The sequence below is a fragment of the Pteronotus mesoamericanus genome, unplaced genomic scaffold (assembly GCF_021234165.1).
Source record: "Pteronotus mesoamericanus isolate MK-2021 breed Mesoamerican mustached bat unplaced genomic scaffold, CSHL_Meso_final scaffold_1186, whole genome shotgun sequence".
NCBI classification, from domain to species: domain Eukaryota; kingdom Metazoa; phylum Chordata; class Mammalia; order Chiroptera; family Mormoopidae; genus Pteronotus; species Pteronotus mesoamericanus.
Genome location: NW_026555302.1, coordinates 8,995,990 through 9,014,597, shown reverse-complemented (window position 1 = coordinate 9,014,597; position 18,608 = coordinate 8,995,990). Strand labels below are relative to the sequence as shown.

The window sequence follows — 18,608 nt, the reverse complement described above, 5'->3', positions numbered from 1 at the left end:
CCAACAAAACCCATGCCTGCCACTGCGCGTCCTTTCTAGCGAGATTCTAACACGCCAGTTACTACAATGTTAGGAAGAATCTTCTAATTAGAATCTCCTCATCATTTAGAAAATGTCTGGACAGGGCCAGGGACACTGACGGTGAAGCTTCTGTGCTGGGCTAGAGGAAGGAGGAGTGTCCACTGACACGACCTTTATTGTAAGAGGAGAGTGAGTCAGGAAGCTGACGCTGTCCCAGGCACGGGACGAGAGACGCGGACTTGGTAGCAATAAGCAGCCTGGCTACTCAGTCATCTGAGTAAACAGTTATGGAACAATTATTATAAGATATTCTGATATACCAGTGGAATGATTTCTTCCTAAGACAGTCCACTGACCCGTCTAATACTGTTGATGGTGTGTGAAAGTTTCTTCACGCCGAGGCGCGCTCCTAGAGGGCAGAGTTGGGAAATGGTGCTGCAGAAGTAACTGCAACTCTTACTGACACCACAGGCGGAGGTGTTTCCCATAAATGGGACATTTGCTCGTTAACATGACCAACGACCACTATGGCGCTGGGGCTTACAGCGCTATGTCCATGGCAACAAGACTCTCAATGTCAAGGTAACGTAGAGGCCGAGGCCAGGCTGCCCTTACCATGACCGAGATGTGCAGGATCCTCAGCTCCTCTTCCGCTGACTCGTGCTGGGGCTCTTCGGTCGGGTCTTGTCCAGGGAGGCTCGGGGCGCCGTCTTGGTGATGGATATGAAAGAGCAAAGTGCCGTTCTCCAGCCACTGCTGCCTCCAGCGCACCAGAGGGATGTCCTCCGTGTTCCCTGAGATTTCTAGAGGACAGACACCAAAGGCACAGGTCAGAACGCCAACGCACCAGGTGGAGTCGTTTCAGTCACCTTCTTCCTGGACGCTGGTGCCCACTTGCCCGTGTCCGCGGAAGGCAACACAGGGTTTCAGCTACAGTTAGGTCTGACTTTGTGCTGCTCTCCAAATCTCAAAAAGGAAAGAGGCCCTGAGAAGAAGAGAATTATTCCCTGTAGGTCTTTGGACCATAATCTAGCGATCCAGCCTCTCACCCATTGAGAAAAATACCAGGTAAAAAAATTCAAGTTCTTCTCCGTATTTCTATAATCAATAGCATCCTTTACCCAGCACAGTTTGAATACCCTGGTCCCCACCCCGCTTCCCAGGTAAATACAAGGCTGCTTTCCTCTTGTAGATTTGAAAGTGTGAGTTCCCTAGAAGTTACTCCTAGGCACCTGCGAATGTACCAAGGAGAGCGCTGGTAATTGCTAGGCAGAGAACGGGCACTTATAGAGCCATCCTGGGAGTTTACTGCAGAGCAACTGGGCTGCCAGATTATTTCTAAAACCACAATCATTTTCTGCATAGTCCACTGGAGACGTCTGATACTTGCTGTGGCAGGTAGAATAATGTTTTAATTCCCTTTAATTTTTCTCTTCCCTCTTGCAGAGCAGGGGTGGTGTACATGTGGAAGGTGGTGAGGAACCGGGTCCTTCCCACAGACACAAGCGTCCGCCCGCTCTCTACGCTTTAGGGGGAGGCACTGGACTGTCCCCATTAAATCAGTAACAACATTCCAATGGTGCACTGCACACCGTAAGCCCCGTCCCCCCGCACTGCTGAAGAACAGTCACGGGACCCACCTGCAAGTCGTCCTAAGCAACACTGTATCAAAGCTTTGAGGTGTTCCCCAGTGCAGAGACCCTCACCCAGCCTCCCCTGAACTTCATTTGCCCCCCCAAACCATTTTTTTCCTTAACAGCTCTGACCAGTGAGGAAACTAACATTCTGCTGGACACACTTTGGCAAAGTTTTGCTTTATAAAACTTCATGTTTGTAAGGCACAGCTTCTCCCAAAATTTATCAACTTTGACCAAAAAAAAAAACAATAATGCCATAGACATAAAAAAGATTTAATAAGGCACATTTAGAAGAGTATTCTCATCAAGTACCACAACCACAAAGAGGAAAGCAATTTTAAATATTTATGGAGTTTATACATATTTTTCATTATTGGTGCAAGGGCACAAATGATGTTCTGCTTTATTTATTTCCTTCTACATTTATTCATTTATTTAACATACACTGGGCATGTATTATGCACCAGACCCTGTTCTAGGCACTAAGATACTAATCTCCAGAAGACGCTTGACAAGCTCTCTAAAGTAAGCCCCCGTGAATGAACGTGGTAAGGGCTCCACCACGTGTGTGACGAAGTTTGGTGGGACCACAGAAGGAGAGAAGACTAATCTTGCTGGGGTAGAGGGGAGAAGACGGGAGGAGAGCAGCCTTCTTCTCAGAAGACAACGATACGGGCATCGGGCCTGGAAGGGGGGATCTCCCTTTTAGCAGGTAGGTAAGTGGGGAGAGGACAATCAGACACTGGTAAGAGAACGAGGAGGAGGGAGAAGAATTTGGCTGGTCCTCTCAGAGTAGGTCGGTGACAAGAACCTGTATGAGTCACAGGTCATTAGCCTGTGCCTGAAAGGCCCTGATAGGACCTCCTATCTCATACTCCAGCCCAGGGCAAACAGTAAACTGGAGGGGGCCAGCGAGGACCAGCAGGCAGCAAAGGCTTGGCCCCTTCTCCCTAATCATGTAGAGGGCTCTCCACGGGCATGGGGCTGGTGAGCTGGTCACCCTGGGAAGTGACCTTCACAGAAATCCAGGAAGCGCCGTGGGTGGAGGGTGTGAGGATGGAAGGTTCCCCGCGCCCAGTGTCCTGGTTTTCCGCGGGCACAGCCCCATTTGTGCCATGAGGCAGTGGCCCCGGCCTCCCGACTCACCTTTCTCCTGGGGGCGCTTCCTGGGTTTCCCAGCGAAGAGAAACCCTCGGACGTGCCTCCAAGGCGCCTGCTTGGGCCGGTGGCAGCCAAGCCACACTCGGCCGCAGCAGCCCTCACCCTCCGAACCTCATCACGCCTTCAACCAAAGTATTGCGTGATTCCGCCGGAGAAACACGCCCTCCTCCCCTAAGTCTCTTTCCTATCATTGCCATAGAAACCAAACTCCACCCCCTTTTCACTATCGCCCTAAAAGTCACCAGCAGTACCAGTTCCCAACAGAGCACCCAGTGGCATGTCTCAAGCGCCCAGCGCAAGGCAGTCCAGCCTCCCGCCCACAGCTGGGACTTACTCCACGCACGTGGGCGCCTTTGCAACCCTTCCGCGCCCCGGTCAGGAGAAATCTAGCCCCTCATAGCTCTAAAGCGCTTAGCACACCAGATTTTTATTTCCCAGGAGGTCCACATCAAGTAGGCCAGGTTCATTACCTCTGTTTTAACTGTGGAAACACGACAAGTAAACACCCAGACCAAGGTCCCCGGCCTGACACAGAACAGGGACTAAGACGGATGAACTTCCGTCAGCTCCCCGCCACTCCCGACACACCCCCCGCACGGCCTGAGCTTTGAACATGCACAGAGAGGGGACGCACTGGAGGAGAAAGCCTACGTGGTCTTCTGGGAGTTTTTTTGTGCTACAGGAAATTTTTTTTGGGGGGGGGGCACAAGAAGTTAGTATCCCATGACTTCATTTAAAATGGAGATATAATTCACATAGCCCAAAATTCACCCTTTCAATGTATACAGTCAGTGGCTTTTTTAGTGTATTCACAAAGCTTTGCAACCACCATCACTCTGATTCCCAAACATTTTCATCAGCCAAAAAGAATGCTTCTACTCAGTGGGTGTCCAAGGCTTTTATTTTTTTCAGGAGGAAGGCACCTGGCTCCAGGCTTCCGGGAGACACGGTACCAGGGAAGGAACCCGGGTGGCGGGAGCACTGACTGGAAGCTCCCACGGGGAGGGGCGGACAGCACGGCGTCGCTGGCCTCGGCCCCAGGCCAGGCCCCGGAACCTTTTGTGAGGCTTTCGTGCCCGTTCCTGTGGACAGTGACATCCTGATTTTCCCCAGACCAGACTCTCATAGAGGGCAAAGGTTAAAGGCAAAAGGACACCATCTCCGCCACTGAGGGCACTGTCATTTCAGAGTCAAGGCAGTTCAGGAATGATGGCTTCTTCCGTGGAGATTTCCCCTCTCCTGGAAGGGCTGGACACAGGAAAGCCAAAATGCTAAAGCAGGAACTTGTTCACGTACGCTATACCCGGCCTGAGTCAACCCATGGAAAACCTGACAGGGCACAGTAAAAGCCAGCGAATGCCACTGCCGATGGACTGAGGTAAAGCTTGGAACGTCAAATGCAATCGTATGGCCGGATGTCAGCAGAATACCTCAGGATGAGGAAATGCTCAGAAACTGCTCTACCAATGCAAGGCTGCCCCCAGATGCCCAAGGAGCAAACAGGGGAAGCAACAAAATAGTTACTCTAGTCCCAGGCCTCCCGGGCACTGCAGAGAGGCTCAGGCAGAGCCTTTGCCACAATGTACTAAATAAAACAAGCACCAATAGGGGCCAACACGGTCGTTTCAAGATAGCACACGGGTGTCGAAGCCGTCGCCACACTTGGGCCGAACTCTCCAGAAGGGTTAGGCGTCCCTGATATTCGGCACGCCCATTCCTCCTTCCACACACCTCACATCCCTCAGGACCTCCCGCAATTCTGTACCTGCCTGGGATACACAGAAACCAGGACACCATGTATGTACCCGTGAATACAAAAAGTATTTTTGGAGCACACCATGTTGGCCACAGTCAGCCAACTGAGTGACGTGGTCCTTATTCTCGGGGAGCTTTGGATCTAGTAAGGAACTGAAGACGTGGCCATGAGTCAGTCCTCTAAGCAGGCAGAGTGGTGCTGGGGGAGAGGGCAGGCAATCGCTGAGCACAAACCCAGGGGGAGGGGTAAAATGGGAAGAGATGGTGACCGGCAATTCCAGGTGAAGAGAACGGTGCCTACAGAGGAACAGCAGGGCGATGCGCATTTGCAGAACTGGGGGAGGTCTGGCTACGCCGCAGGGCGGAGGACATGCACAGGAGCAGTGGGGGACTGAGGCTACACAGGCCGCTGGTGTCACCCGTGGAAGTACAAAGCCACCCTCCCTCCCTCCGCGATCTCAGCCACCACTGAGTTCCTGTGTGTGATGTCAATTAAGCTCAGAAATTGAGAAATGTCGTAGTGATAAAGCCAACTGTCCCAAACTAAGAACAAACGGATCTTCTCCATAAGGGGCTACCATTAAGGTTACCGAAGGTAGGTAACCAAAGGGAGGTAATTACGGTCAAATTACCCCCTTCTCTTCAATTCTTTTTTCCTTTCCTTTCCCCCAACTCTCATTTCAGAGTCTGAAAGGTATTGATGGTAGGTCTGCTCTCCCACCTGCTTCATTATGGTCTCCCAACTGAAACTATTAGCAGCAGCATTAACTTCCAACACGTTTATAAGAAAATAAGCTGCTTAAGTCAGGGGTTAATAACAGTAGAGGATCACTAATTATCCTGCAAATCTTTACCCTGGTATCAAACGTGACCCACGTCTTTAATGTCTCTGGAACGGCAGCCTCTAAAGACCCCGAGTTGTTCCATAAACATAATGACAGCAGCACATTAGAGTCCTGGCCATCTGTGAAGAAGGATGTGGGACAGATAAAAAGCGGACAAAGGAGAAGGATGCAGGGAGACAGGACAAAGTCAAAAGAAGTAAGGAAGGGGACTGGCCAGAGAAACGACGTGCCTGTGCTTAGGCTGAGCTGGCTGGGCCGCGCCCTCCCGCCACAGGGCCCATCTGCTCAGGAGTGCTGGGCGGTCCCATCCTACCGCCCAAGGGAGAGCCCCGTCAAACGAGGTGCCCCGCTGGGCCTCAGCTCCACCAGCACAGACACCAAGAGCATGGCGGCCTGCCTGAGTTGGTGCTTGTAAGACTGGCTAAGGGAACGGCAACATGGGAGACGGCAGAGCCAGGACGCTCTCCTGTGAAGATGTTCAGCGTGCAACCGGGGACGGGGACACGTGCCTGCTGTCGCTTACCGTCTTGTTCTCACTCCTCTGCCTCCAAATGGGCCCGAGCAATGGGCAAAATTGTGTGAGCAAAAGCTTTACAGCAAGATGGCTTCCAATCTGACAACCTCTTACGCAACGGTGCATGGGAGGCGCCTTTTACAAGTAACTAGAACTTTCTTGACTTGCTGGGGCTTGGAATAGAAATTTCCACTTGTGACCAGGAGAAGGACAATGGAATTCATCTTTCCCCTGCTCAGTGACATTTGCTTTTGATGGAGAAAACCAAAGAGCCTCAAGCACGGGTGAGCCAGCGAGGAGGAGGGCAGTGGCGGGCTAACGGGGGCAGGGGCCGGGAAGCTGGGGGACGAGGCTCTGTGACCTCCCTGGAGCTCGCTTTTCTGATCTTCAAATGCTTGGACTGGAAGGTCTCTCAGGACTCCCAGTTCTGACCATGGTATTCAGTGACATTTGGGTCTCATCAGACCCCCAAATCCGGCGCAGGCTGAGTGTATTTCTGCCAACTGGATGAAAGTCTCCGTGAAAGTTTTTCTAGGAAGCCTTTCCTCTTGGAGTCTGGAAAGCGTCCAGCTCAGCTCAGCCCAGCCTATCAATTTCAGAGTAGGGCCTGGCCGTATGGAAACCCATGACCTATGGAAACTCCATCAGTGACCCCCAACAAGAAAGAATCATTCAAGGACAGATGCCTCCAAAAGATTTCCAACGAATTATTTACCGGAGATCAATTATGTTGATGTAAACAAGGGTAGTCTAGATTTAAAAAAAAAAAAAACAACCACACACAAATGCCACCTGATTTCTCTCTGCAATCCCACCCGTATTCCTTTATAAAGCTATCCTCTAAAAATCAGGAACATCACCATCCTTAACGCTGCCCACTTCTTCCCAAAGAGGTTGAAGAGGGACACCATGAACCAAAAATGAAAGAGATAGTGGTGTGCGAGAAAGAGGTGAGGACCTCAAAGGTCCGTGGCCTGGCGTCTCCGGGGCAGGTGCTGCAGAACGCAGAGGGTGGCCTTTTCAATCGGGCCAATGGCAAGCGGTGAAGCTTTCTATGGATGCTGCTGGAAGTAGGTCACGGCGCTCCTCTGTGCCAGCGTGAATAGCAATCAAGCAACCACGCGAACAGTCGATGTACCTAGCCATGGAGACGAAAACACTCCCGTGAGGGCAAAATGCAGCCAAGAGGCTCTGACACAACCAGGAAGAGGAGGCGGCATTCAGATGGCTTATGATTTCATCCAAAATGGTGTGCTTGTTCCTGCCACCACATTTCTCTGGGTCTTTTCAAAGAGTTTATCTGCAAAGAGTTTATCCACATGATATTCATTAAAGTCTCATTTGAAAAGGGGAGGAAAAAGCCCAAAGCTCTTTGAAAAAGGCAGGGTTATCTGAGCCACAGATGTACTGGTAAGAAAAATTTTAAATATATCTAGTTCTGTTCTCCACTGCCACCCAACTGACCTTTGTAAATTGAGATAACGGCACGCATTTAACAAAATCTGACATCAACTAAGATGTGTAATAATATTTAAACTCTGTAATGTTAAAATATGTATTTACGGATCATTTCATACATTGTAATGAGAATAAGTCATTTTGAAGCCTGCGCTTTCATGACTGGAATTCTGATGAGAGCTTTGCAAGTCCTTGGAGGCCAGGTCCTTGCAGCGTGGCACTGGCAGCAACGTGAATCCCTAGGCCTTGGAAAGCTGGGGCCCTGGCTGCAGGGAGGTGGGGAGGAGACTGCCTGCCAGACCCAGGGAGAGCTCTGTTCCCTCTGAACTCTCTCTTTCGTGCTCCAGGCTTTCATGAGCAAAGAGTTTAGTGTTTGTTCTAATTCTCTGATCCCGAGCTATTTCCGTGAGGTCCCCTCTGTGGCTCTCGCCTCATAAAATGGATGGGCAATGAAACTGATATGACAAAATATCACCTGTAAATGACGTACAGAAGGAGAATAGCCCATTGCCTTGCTAAACTGTCTTGATTCATCTCCATTTCTAATTACTTCTCATCTAGCTGCATTTCTGTTATCATCTGTGATTCAACTGAACAAGTAATAATGTACCTATTGTGCTTTGGCTCTGTTATGAAGCCCTTTCACCATTCACGAGCTAACGTAATCCTCAACCCTTTAATGTGGGTATTCCTACCTCCATTTTACCGATAAGGAGTTCCTGAAAAGTCAACATACTTGGACAAGTTCACCAAAATCAGGGGCGGGGGGTGGGGGGCGAATCCTAGGGCTCCTGGCTTCAAGGTCACGGTTCCCTTCCATTATTTCAATGCCCATTCTCTCCCTCTTTAAATCTCAACCTCAGAAAAAGTAAAATGCTTAGCGTTATCTGACACGTAAGGAACACCGGTCAACATCAGTATCATCATCATCATCATCATCATCATCATCATCATCAGTTCTGTGTGTTATTGTCATGATTAGAATCATTCCCATCAATTCTAAAATTGGGTAACAATCTTGATGGAGGTAAGCCAACAGTACCTTTAAATGGCTTCAGCTGCTTGAGTCTTCAAAAATCCAGGAACCATAAGTCCAGCCACCCACCCATTTATAGTAAGGAATGTGGTCCAAGTTATGCTTGTATGTTTCTCTAAGGCTCCTTAGCAAACTGAACACTCTTTGGATAAAACTCCATTTATACTCTCTTTGCTTTAAGATCCAGACACAAGGGCTCTCCCAGAGGGATGCCATGCCCTCTGTGCCCATTCGACGCTGGCACGCAAGGCCAGTCCAGTGAGCGTGCTGGCGGGCACTTAGCTAGACACTCTAGAATTAAAATAGGCAGGTCCTCTCAAAGGGACATGGGAGTGGGGACCGTGGTCAAGGAAGAGGAAAGGAACAAATGAAGATGGTATTAAAATAACAGCTGGGCTTCCTTCAGTGGTAAGCTGAGACCTCTCCTGCAGACTGAGCTCTGTGGTTGTTATCACTGTTAAAAAGAAGAAACAACAGGCCCAAAACAGGGTCACTTGTGCTAAACCCAGTGTCAGCAGACCAAGGCTTAATAATACATAGCCAAAATGCAGGTTCAGTTTCTCCCAGAAATGCAACCTTTCACCAGTCAATTCCAATTAGATTGCTGGGATTACTTGGTCAGCACTAGTGAGGTTATCTGCCTGATAGGCCTCCGCCTACCCCCAAAGGAAAGTGACCTTGCCTGAAAAAATCCACTCTTCGCTAAAATAACTTCCTTGCCTCACTTTCACTTACACCTTCTCAAAGTTCCTTTTTATCTGCTAAAATGAGATGCTGTCCAATTCACAAATCATTAAATAAAGCCAATTAGATCTCTAAATATATTCAGTAAAATTTTGGTTGTGAACAGATTTTGCGGCAGCAATGGAATCAAAGGAGACTTTCAATAGCTTTGGGGACAACGAGAAATACAGACATGGTAGCCATGAACCCTTCTGAGTTCTCTGCCTTTAAAACCATTTTCAAAGGACATGGGTAAGTTCCTCTCACTTCTGAACTCCACTCTCTTTGGGAGGAGCTCCCAATGTAATTGGATTTCCAGTTTGGGGCAGGGCAGCTTAAACTAGTAGATGGTTTCACCTAGAACCCATCCCCTTAGTCCTTGGCTTGAGCCCCAATTCCCATTTAACTGGAAGACCCCAACCCTTGGTTCTATCCCCAGATTCCATGTTGGAAGCTGCTGGTAGCAGCCACAGATTCCCATTTGTTTGGAATGGTTCGTAGTCCATCATGGTCTTTGGTGTCTGCTGGCTCAGCCCTTTCCCCAATCCCCAGTTCCACGTTGGGGACCACTGGCGATGCACACAGGGACTTCCTCTGGCCAGACTGCAGTAACATCTCTTGGCTGCTATGGGTATATTAAGTGCACAAGATTGTCTTGTTGTATAGATAAGTGCTTATTATCATTACTGCAAATGGGAATCTCAAAAGCCTAAAAATTCAGAAACACTGATGAGCATGAGTTGAGCATTTAAACACTATAAGAGCACTCAATGCCTAACTCAGAGACTCCTATGTTAGGATAACTTGGACACAGAATGAGTTAGTTGACACTAGGCATCTGCCTACCTCAAGAAGTGAGGTGCACTATAAACCAACACGCAATTCCCAACCCAGTGGCACGTCCCTTTAAGGTATTAGTTTGGCTCTGACAGACCCAAAGGCTTAACTATAAACAAACAAACAAACAAGCAAGTCGATGAGTGTATAGATGGATAGATACATACAGACAGACATACTGAGACAGACAATTAAAAAGGGACCCTTAAATTTCAAAGAGTTGAGCATGCCACCTTCTAGCACACTTGCTTATTGTATGTCTAGGAACTCTGTGGTACCGGAAGCAATAGATATCTATAAAAATGGCACAATCTTACTAAAAACACCCTAGAATTACAATGTCCATGATGGGGAATGTTCCAATTAGACAGAATCACTCACTTAAAAAGTACATTTGAAAGCAAGCATTCCTAAATCAAACATACCAAATGAGATACCTATTTTTACTGGTATATAAAAGCTCCCTAAAGGCTTCAAAATTCTAAAATAGCCTCATTAAATAATTTGTTGCAAAAGGCTAATAAAAACATGAAGATACACAACTGTAAACAAAAGTCCGGCAAACTATTAGCTTTACAGCTACAACAGCTCCCAGGCGAGGTACCTAAAATAAATTCTTGGGTCTCCCCCAGCCAACCATTAAAACGGTGGTCCAGGAATCGAGGTCTCAGTGTAATCAACTGGAACACTGGCAAAGAGACTGTCCTCAAAGGGACTATGCAAACTGTCCATCATCAACTCAATGCCCTCATGTCTATCCTTGAAGGAAGACTCCCACATAGGCCCCTCCCAGAGCTGATGGGACTCCAAGGGATTCTCCAGCAAACTGCTGTCACTAATTCCTGTACACAGCAAAGAGGAAACTAAATTATAATTAACTTAAAAACTGGCTAAATTCTGGTGGATACTGGAACTATACTGCCTACTCAAACTCTCACTCGGAGCCTGCAGATGGGATCCTGGGGAAAGCTGGCAGAAGCTAGCTAAAGGGCAGAATTCTTACTAGAGTCAGCTCCCGCAGGTCTCTGTTTGTAATGCCAAGGGGAGAAAGAAAAAATAATGATAACAAAATGTCACGTTGTCCCTCCTTTTTAAAATCCAGCCCCTGGTTATTGATCTTTGGGGGTATCTCTAGATCTTCTGAAGATAGTACCTTTTGCAGCCTCTTTGAGGACCAGATACCTCTTGGGTCCATCGGGTTGTTTAACACTGCCACAAATACTGTTTTTCCCCGCTAAAAACCTGACAAGGCATTTGAAAAAATTTAATAATTCTATGACCAGAAATTTGACCAAATCAGATGGTAATATTCAGAGACTAACAGGAATTTTGGGGGAGCTTCATCCCTAAGTTAAATGCACCCAGAAGGAAAGAAAGAACAGTCCAAGGTAAAGCTCTAATCCTTTGGACTTCCATCTTTGCTGCAAATCTCCCTAAGGTAAGATCCAAATTAATAATAATGGAGATAGATGGGCTGTTCAGCCTCTTAATGTCATTTAAGCTACAAAAGATAACAAGTCTTTGAAGACTTGGAAGCAACTATATTTATCCTAAAAATGTTTACATGACCAAAAATGCAGCTCTAAAAACAGTTCAAAACCTGCCTAACCTTTTTAACTATTAATCTCGCCTATTCATCTTAAAAGGCTTGTGGCTATGTGAAACTTCTGGCCTTAGGAAATAAAATGCTATCAATCATAATCCTGGTTATTTATTAAAATGTTGAACGTTAAGGAAAGAACCAGATTTCCTTGTCAAGTCCAACTAACTATGGCCATTTGTAAGTCTTTTGACATATATAGACAATTACTGTTTCACTCTGATGCTTTTGCAAAAGTATTCCCACAAAAGTGTTTAATCTTCAAGGAGATTCAGGGACAGGACACTAACAAAGTTTCTCATAACTTTGAAGTCATAAAACTGAACTGGCTAAGAATTTCCAGAATATAAAAAAAAAAAAACACAACTGGATCCAAGCAGAACAAGTATTAATTACACGGGACTGAATGAACTATGGAGGATTATAACATTTTCATGACTTTGTCCAAAACGTTGCTGTTTCATTAATGTTTTGTTTTTCCAGATTTAAGGAAGCCTTTTCTCCTAAGTTATTTGTGACTTAGAGCAATTCAGTAAAGTACACCTTTGTAAACAAAGATGAAACATTGACTTTTTCTTCCTGCCTGATCCCTCCAGCATTCAGAAACTCTCGAGTATTCTTTTCATGGCAATATAGTTAGTTATTTGCATAAGTTCAATGACAACCTGTTCTCCTTGTAACAAGACACAACTGGAAACATTGGCTGTATTATCAAGGCTTTGGCTGAGATGTCCTATTTGTGAGAGATGTGCACAGACTCAGACATGACCAGACAGCTTTAAGGAGCTCAGGTTGACTTTACGAAGCCAAGAAAGCCCCTTGGAAACATCACCCTGGTGCTCTGCTCCCAGAGGTGGCAACCTCACCAGGTGCGTAAGGAAGGGCATTACCCAGCAGGCCCAGGAACCTCAGGATGTCCAGGCGACCTCAGGAAGAGAGAGATTTCACCCAGACGATAGGTATGGTAGATAAAATCCAGCAGGGAGTCCTTGGCTTAGCTTCCTGGCCTTGCGAGGCCTGTTTGGTCTGAGCTTCCTTATGAAAACTTCCAGCAAAGCAGTCTTAAAAGAAACTTATATGGCCAATCACTGTCCTTGCTGCCTTTATGTAAATAATCAGGCCAAGTTTAGTGTAAACAAATCAGTTCTACTGTGGTAATCTTTCATTTAAAAAAAATCGAGACAACTGTAGAGAAACAAAAAACTATGCATCTTTGTAGATATTAGATTCTAGACCTGTTAACTGTCTTTGAGGTTTTGGTATATATCTATAAAATGGACCGCATTTTAATTCTTCTAAATTCCTCAAATATCTAGCTACTGATGTTTCTAGCTACAAATATCCAAACTTATGTTTCTAATTTTCTCCCACCCTGCTGATCTGAAACCACTCCCAACAAAGACTGCTCTTAAATCTCCTCTGAAGGGACTATACCAGACCTCCCTCACTACTCAATGGCAGCCAAATATCAGGAACTTAAATGTTGGGTCTACATCTGCCAATGAGAAAGAGCCCCTTAGGGCTCTTGGGACTGCATATCAGCAGGAGACCTCAAGACCAAATGGATGAGGAAAAGAAGTAGCTGATGTTGATGTTGCCTGCATCCACCCTCAATGTCTGATCGCGACTTCACACTTGAACTAAACCCTTCCCTCTTCTCTTTCTTCCTTTACTCTAGCATTGGCCTGGAAATACAATGCCATCGTCCACATCTCTCAGGCCACTGCTAGGGAGAGTAACCTTTCAGATTGATGGATTTGTCATCAAAGACTGATCTATCCATGATGCTAGAGCCCTTCGGTCCTCCCTGGGACCAATTTCTCTTCTATTCCCACTGTCCCACAAACTATGATCAACCCACTTAGAAGTCCTTTACCAAGTTCAACTTTCACAGACAGAACATCCAGTGCCATGTCATTATCTTTCTCTGACCCTTAACTGTATGGGCTTAATTAGGCACCAATACCTACATAAGTCTTAGCACATCTGCACTCCCTTGTTCTCATAATTATCTACATCAGACCTGCCCCCAATCACAAAACACAATCTCACAGCAGCACCCATCACTGCAAGGTATTTACACCAACTCTTTATTCCAGGCAGTGGATCCACGTGCCAAATGTGCTGAATACCTAGCAGACCCACTGATGGAGAGTCAAGTGCCACAATCCCTGCCGATGAATCCGTTATCAGTGCCGCCTTGATGGGAATGGTCTGTGCCCCCGCCAGGAATTATCTTTGTCTGTGGTGCTTATCACCCTGCTTGGGCCTATGAATGCCTAGAGGGCTGTCATGTAACCAGACAATGCCTCTTAGGTTATCTAACCCTGCCCCTACATGTTCACAAATGAACTGAGACACTTCATGGGTCAACTCGCCTGAATTCACCTCATCGCGCTAGAAGAGACCTACTGGGAGGTGTTTATGATCCAAGAGTCACTTCCTTTGGCAGGTCCTTACTTCCCTGGTTTGGAGTAAATGTTAATGAGCTATGATCAGGAACCTCGCCTTCACTCTTGAAAGCATCACGGAATCTGCTACTGAAACAATCCCTGCCCAGTGGTCCTTAGACTGATTCTCTGGGTAAAGTTGTTCTCGATAACAGGCTATCCCTTGATTATCTTTTAGTTGAGGAAAGTGTCCAGGCTGTGGCCACCACCACCTGCTGCACCTGGATTAACACTCCTGAGGAAGGTGGACCTCAGTTATATAAGGTGACTGAGCAAGCCTTAACAAGGCTTAAAAAGGTGACTTCTCTAACAGGGTCTCTCTTTGACTTCCGTGATTCTGATGGATTTAGGTCTTAGGAACCATGGTTTTTAAGTGACTCCCAAGCACTGAGAATAAATCTACTTCTAACAATTACAGTAATCCCTTGGTGAGCTGTACAGTTGACCCTTGACCAAGGTGGGTTTGAAAGGCACAGGTCCACTTACACACAAGTTGACCCATTCAGTTCAATCAATCCATGCAGTTCGACAGTGTTGTTGAAGGGTCAAGTGGTGGTTGGGAATCCACATATACAAAGGGCCAACTTAAATTACATGAAGGTTTTTTTTTTTAACTTACAGGAGCTAGTGCTCTTAATCCCCATGTTGTTCAAGGGTTAACTGTATCTTCTCAAAAGCTTTCCATGTGGCCATTAACCACAAAGCAAATGATCTCCCCAAGATCAGAATGTCAGACAAAGAACAAAAACAGCGACCAGCTTTTAAAATATGTGAACCTGAAGTCATGATCTGCAAATACCACACAGAAGATCAGCAAAACTGTAAGAACTTTGGAGCAGTCTTTGGGAGTGGTGCTAATGCTGTACATTCTGAGCACCTCTCAAGGAAGCTAAGAGTCTGAGCAATGGGGGAAATGGCTAAAAAAAGAAAGAAACAAACAAAGAACAGGCTCTAAATGGGCTCCATTATAGAAAACTGAGACAATACCTGACTCATTAGCAGTTTCAGCCATTTCCAGGAAGTAAGTGTCAACCAGTCTAGAAATACGTGGCCAGCACTCTGCCTTACAGAGACCACCCACCCCCACTTCCACCAAGTGAAACTGACCTTGCTTGAAACAATCACTCTTTGCTAGAAAACCTTCCTTGCTCTACCTTCTTCTGCCTGTAAGTCTTCCATTTTGCATAGCTCCTCGGCGCTCCTATCCATTAAGATGAGATGCTGCCCGATTCATCATGAATCATTAAATAAAGCCAATTAGATCTTTAAATTTATTCAGGTAAATTTTTTTTTAACATCATAAATGCCCAGAGATATTGGTGGTGCTCAAGTGGAACCACACATGCCCATCTTTAAGTCGCAGAACAAGGCTTTCCACCCCAGTCCTGCAGAGCCACGAGCCCACCTCGCCAGCATGAGCACTGGCTTCGTGCACCCACACATCTGGGGGGCCCAGAGCACGCCAGCTGGGCAGATGTCTAGGCTTCCTCTTGACATTTCCTCCTACAGGAAAACGGGGGGCGGGGGCGGGGCGGGAGGCTAAGTATATATACATTGAATCATCAGATTGCACATGTTAAATATGTGCAATTTATTTGTCACTAATTTCTTAATAAAAGTTTGAAAAAAAGAAAAGGGGATCTAAGTGACTTCTAAAGACTCTTCTCACTGTAGAATTCTTTGATTTCATTTTTACATTTTCCTTTGATCTGTAATCACTATACTGCGAGCTGGACCTTAAGTTCCTACCAAGTAAAGATAAGAAGAGGCAATGATCTTGTGTATTGTTGCTGTGCTATTCAGCCTTTCTTACTCTCGCCTCTTTTCCTTCATCAGTCCCAGTGTTGTAGGTTTTACAGATTTCAAGTCACAAGACCAGAGGATAAGTGAGGGTTTCAAGGGCTAGAGCTCATGATACGGAAGTAACAGGGCACAAATCCAGCCATCTGACTCCTAGCACAGTGCTCTATCTACCAACTGCGCTGTCTACCAAAGTGGTGCTTATTTATACTGAGAAATCATGACCCACTCTGCTTGTATTTCAGCTTAATGAATTAGATGCAGAGAAGTTGTACAGCAATAGTAAACACTGTCAGGAGTTTGAAAAATTTTGTCTTATAGACCCAGGAATGAAACTGCGTTGTTAACCAATTCACACTAGGGCGTAAACCACGTAACAATCTGACGGAGCTTCCCTGAGACAGACCCCTCTAGGGGATCAGATCTGCCTCTTCCTGGATTCCAGTGACCGGTCTGAAGGCTCTCGGCACCGCCACGGGTCCATTTCTGCAGGCCGACCTGTGTACACGTGCATCACAGAAGGGGTGTCCGTGACCTCTAAATGTCGGTCTAGCCATCCAGTTCCTGCCGAGCAGATGATAATGACTTACGAGAAATACAAGGTCACTGGATGGCTAAAATATGTCACTGCTCAGCTGGGAATACCATGCAGTCACAGAACCCCTTGCTAACATGTTTCTACTTTTCCCTCCTAAATCCTCTCAATTCCAAAGCCCTCCCTTCTTTACAGGCCCTCCCTGCATGGAACATGCACGGAGGGGCTGGCAGTGAGACAGGGAAGCCATGCGTTCTTCAGGAAGACGCATTTTAGAGAGCAGGCAAACCATCTGGGCATTCATTGCTGGCACGGCTCCTCAAGCCTGCTTTCTTCTCCCACCTCTCCCTGAGCAGGTCCGTACGCTTCGGAACGGGTCTGAATCTGTGTGTTTACATTATCATACATGCTTCACGGCACAGGGGATGTTTTCCTTTTTTTTTTCTCACCTCTGTTGACAAGAGTTTTGATTCATGCTCTGTACAGGGCCAATGTTCGTAACGTGCTATATCATGGGATGGTCAGGCTAAATCTGGCAAGAATAAAGTAGGGCAATTGATAATTACTACTGTTTTTCACAACTAACTTACACTGAGCACTGTCTATGAGGTAGGTAATGGGCTAAACACACACATTTCATTAAGCTATCTGACAGCCAATTAGGTGGGTACTATTGTTATCCCTATTAGGAAAGGGGGGTAAAAAGAGGTTCAGCAACTAACTGATCACAGGACTTTGGCATTGAGACTCTAGGAAAGGAACACACACACTCTTCCTGAAGCTCCACCCTCTCCATTTGCCAGTTAGTATGTGACAGTCCAGTGAGGGGTCACTGGCATGTAGGCCACCAACTTTGACTTCAACTCTCGCCACCACTGACCAATGAAGAGGCTGTAGACACACTGTGTGGAAAGGTAAGACAGGAAGTGTCTGGTATCATCTGTGTGGTCATGAGAATGGGAAGGGGTGACACATGAACTGGGACCTGAGCACCCCTCAATGTATTCTCTTCCTTGGACCTTGATCAAGTCAAGAGTAGAAAGGAGTGCATGGATGAACATCTGCCCCCAAACACACACTATCAACCAATATACAATAGCTAATGCTTATGAAGTATTTACAATAAAACATGCACCATCTAAATGATTTGGACTCATTTCATTTTCACAACCATTCTAATGAGGTGGGTAACAATTACAGGTGAGAAGGCAGTGGTACAGAAGGGTTAAGTAACTTGCCTGGTATCACATATTTAGAAAGCGGAAGAGACTGCATTCAAACAGGACATCTACCTCGAGTCTGGATTCTGAAGCACTTTCTCTCTGCCCCATCCCTGTGGGGCATCCAACCATATGCTCCCTGTTTGAAGACTAATTTCTAATCAACTTACTGCTCACTGTATAGTCCTTGCCCCTTTTCTCTTGACTTATGCATAGCCTTGTTACTGTGAACTGGCGTTACATCTCTCCTGGAGTTTCATTTTTCCTGAGCAGCAATGCTCCACACAGCTCTGCCGCAAGGTGACCCCACCGTGGGCGGTGGTTCTTAGCTGATCCTGGCACGCCCTGCCTGTACCAAAGATCAGGGAAGAGCAGACAGTGGGGACACTGACCATTTCTATTTTTCACTTAGTAGCACTGGCCCATTCATTAGAGGCTGTAACAAAAACGATGGTCCTGGAGTTGTGCAAAATGAAAAAAAAAAAAAAAAGAGCTGGGTTTTTTGTTTCTGGTCTATAGGAGCACACGCTAAAGATGGCCGCCGTAAGTTTCATAATCAAGCCCTTAAGACTGTGAACCGGAGTGACAGCAATGGGAATGAGCAGATTGTTCGGCTTGAGTCAGCACACAAAGGCCGGAACTCCAGGACAGCTGTACAGTGTTGACTTCTCCTCACTCTGTGGCCAAAAAGGCACAGAGCTCAAAGGCAAGTCCGTGCTGCTGGGCACGTATCATCCCTGACATCGGTCCGAAAGTGGAGGTCAAGTTCAGCTTCTTAGAAACTATGTCATTTTTGTTCATGAAGTTTTCAGTATCTGTCTGCTTCCTTTACTGCATCTATATTTTCTGATTATATCACACTCTGGGAAATAATTCCATATGAACAATACCTGCTGGGTGAACTAGAACTCCCTTTCATTTGCAATGAACTTACCTTCATTGGGTATCAAATAGAGCTTTGAATCCTCACAGGTGAGTGTATTTGGTGAAAAAGGTCACACATGTTTTATGCGGTA

The 18,608-nt window shown here is 46.4% G+C and overlaps 1 protein-coding gene across 2 annotated transcripts in view; it reads right to left on the bottom strand.

The window, feature by feature from the left end:
• ASTN1 (astrotactin 1) overlaps positions 1 to 18,608 on the bottom strand; it is a 267,008-nt gene that overhangs the window by 169,565 nt on the left and 78,835 nt on the right. For both annotated transcript variants that reach the window (XM_054587723.1, XM_054587724.1), the window contains exon 2: positions 637 to 824. In XM_054587723.1, coding sequence (XP_054443698.1) covers positions 637 to 824 — 188 coding nt within the window. The remainder of the gene's footprint in view (positions 1 to 636; positions 825 to 18,608) is intronic.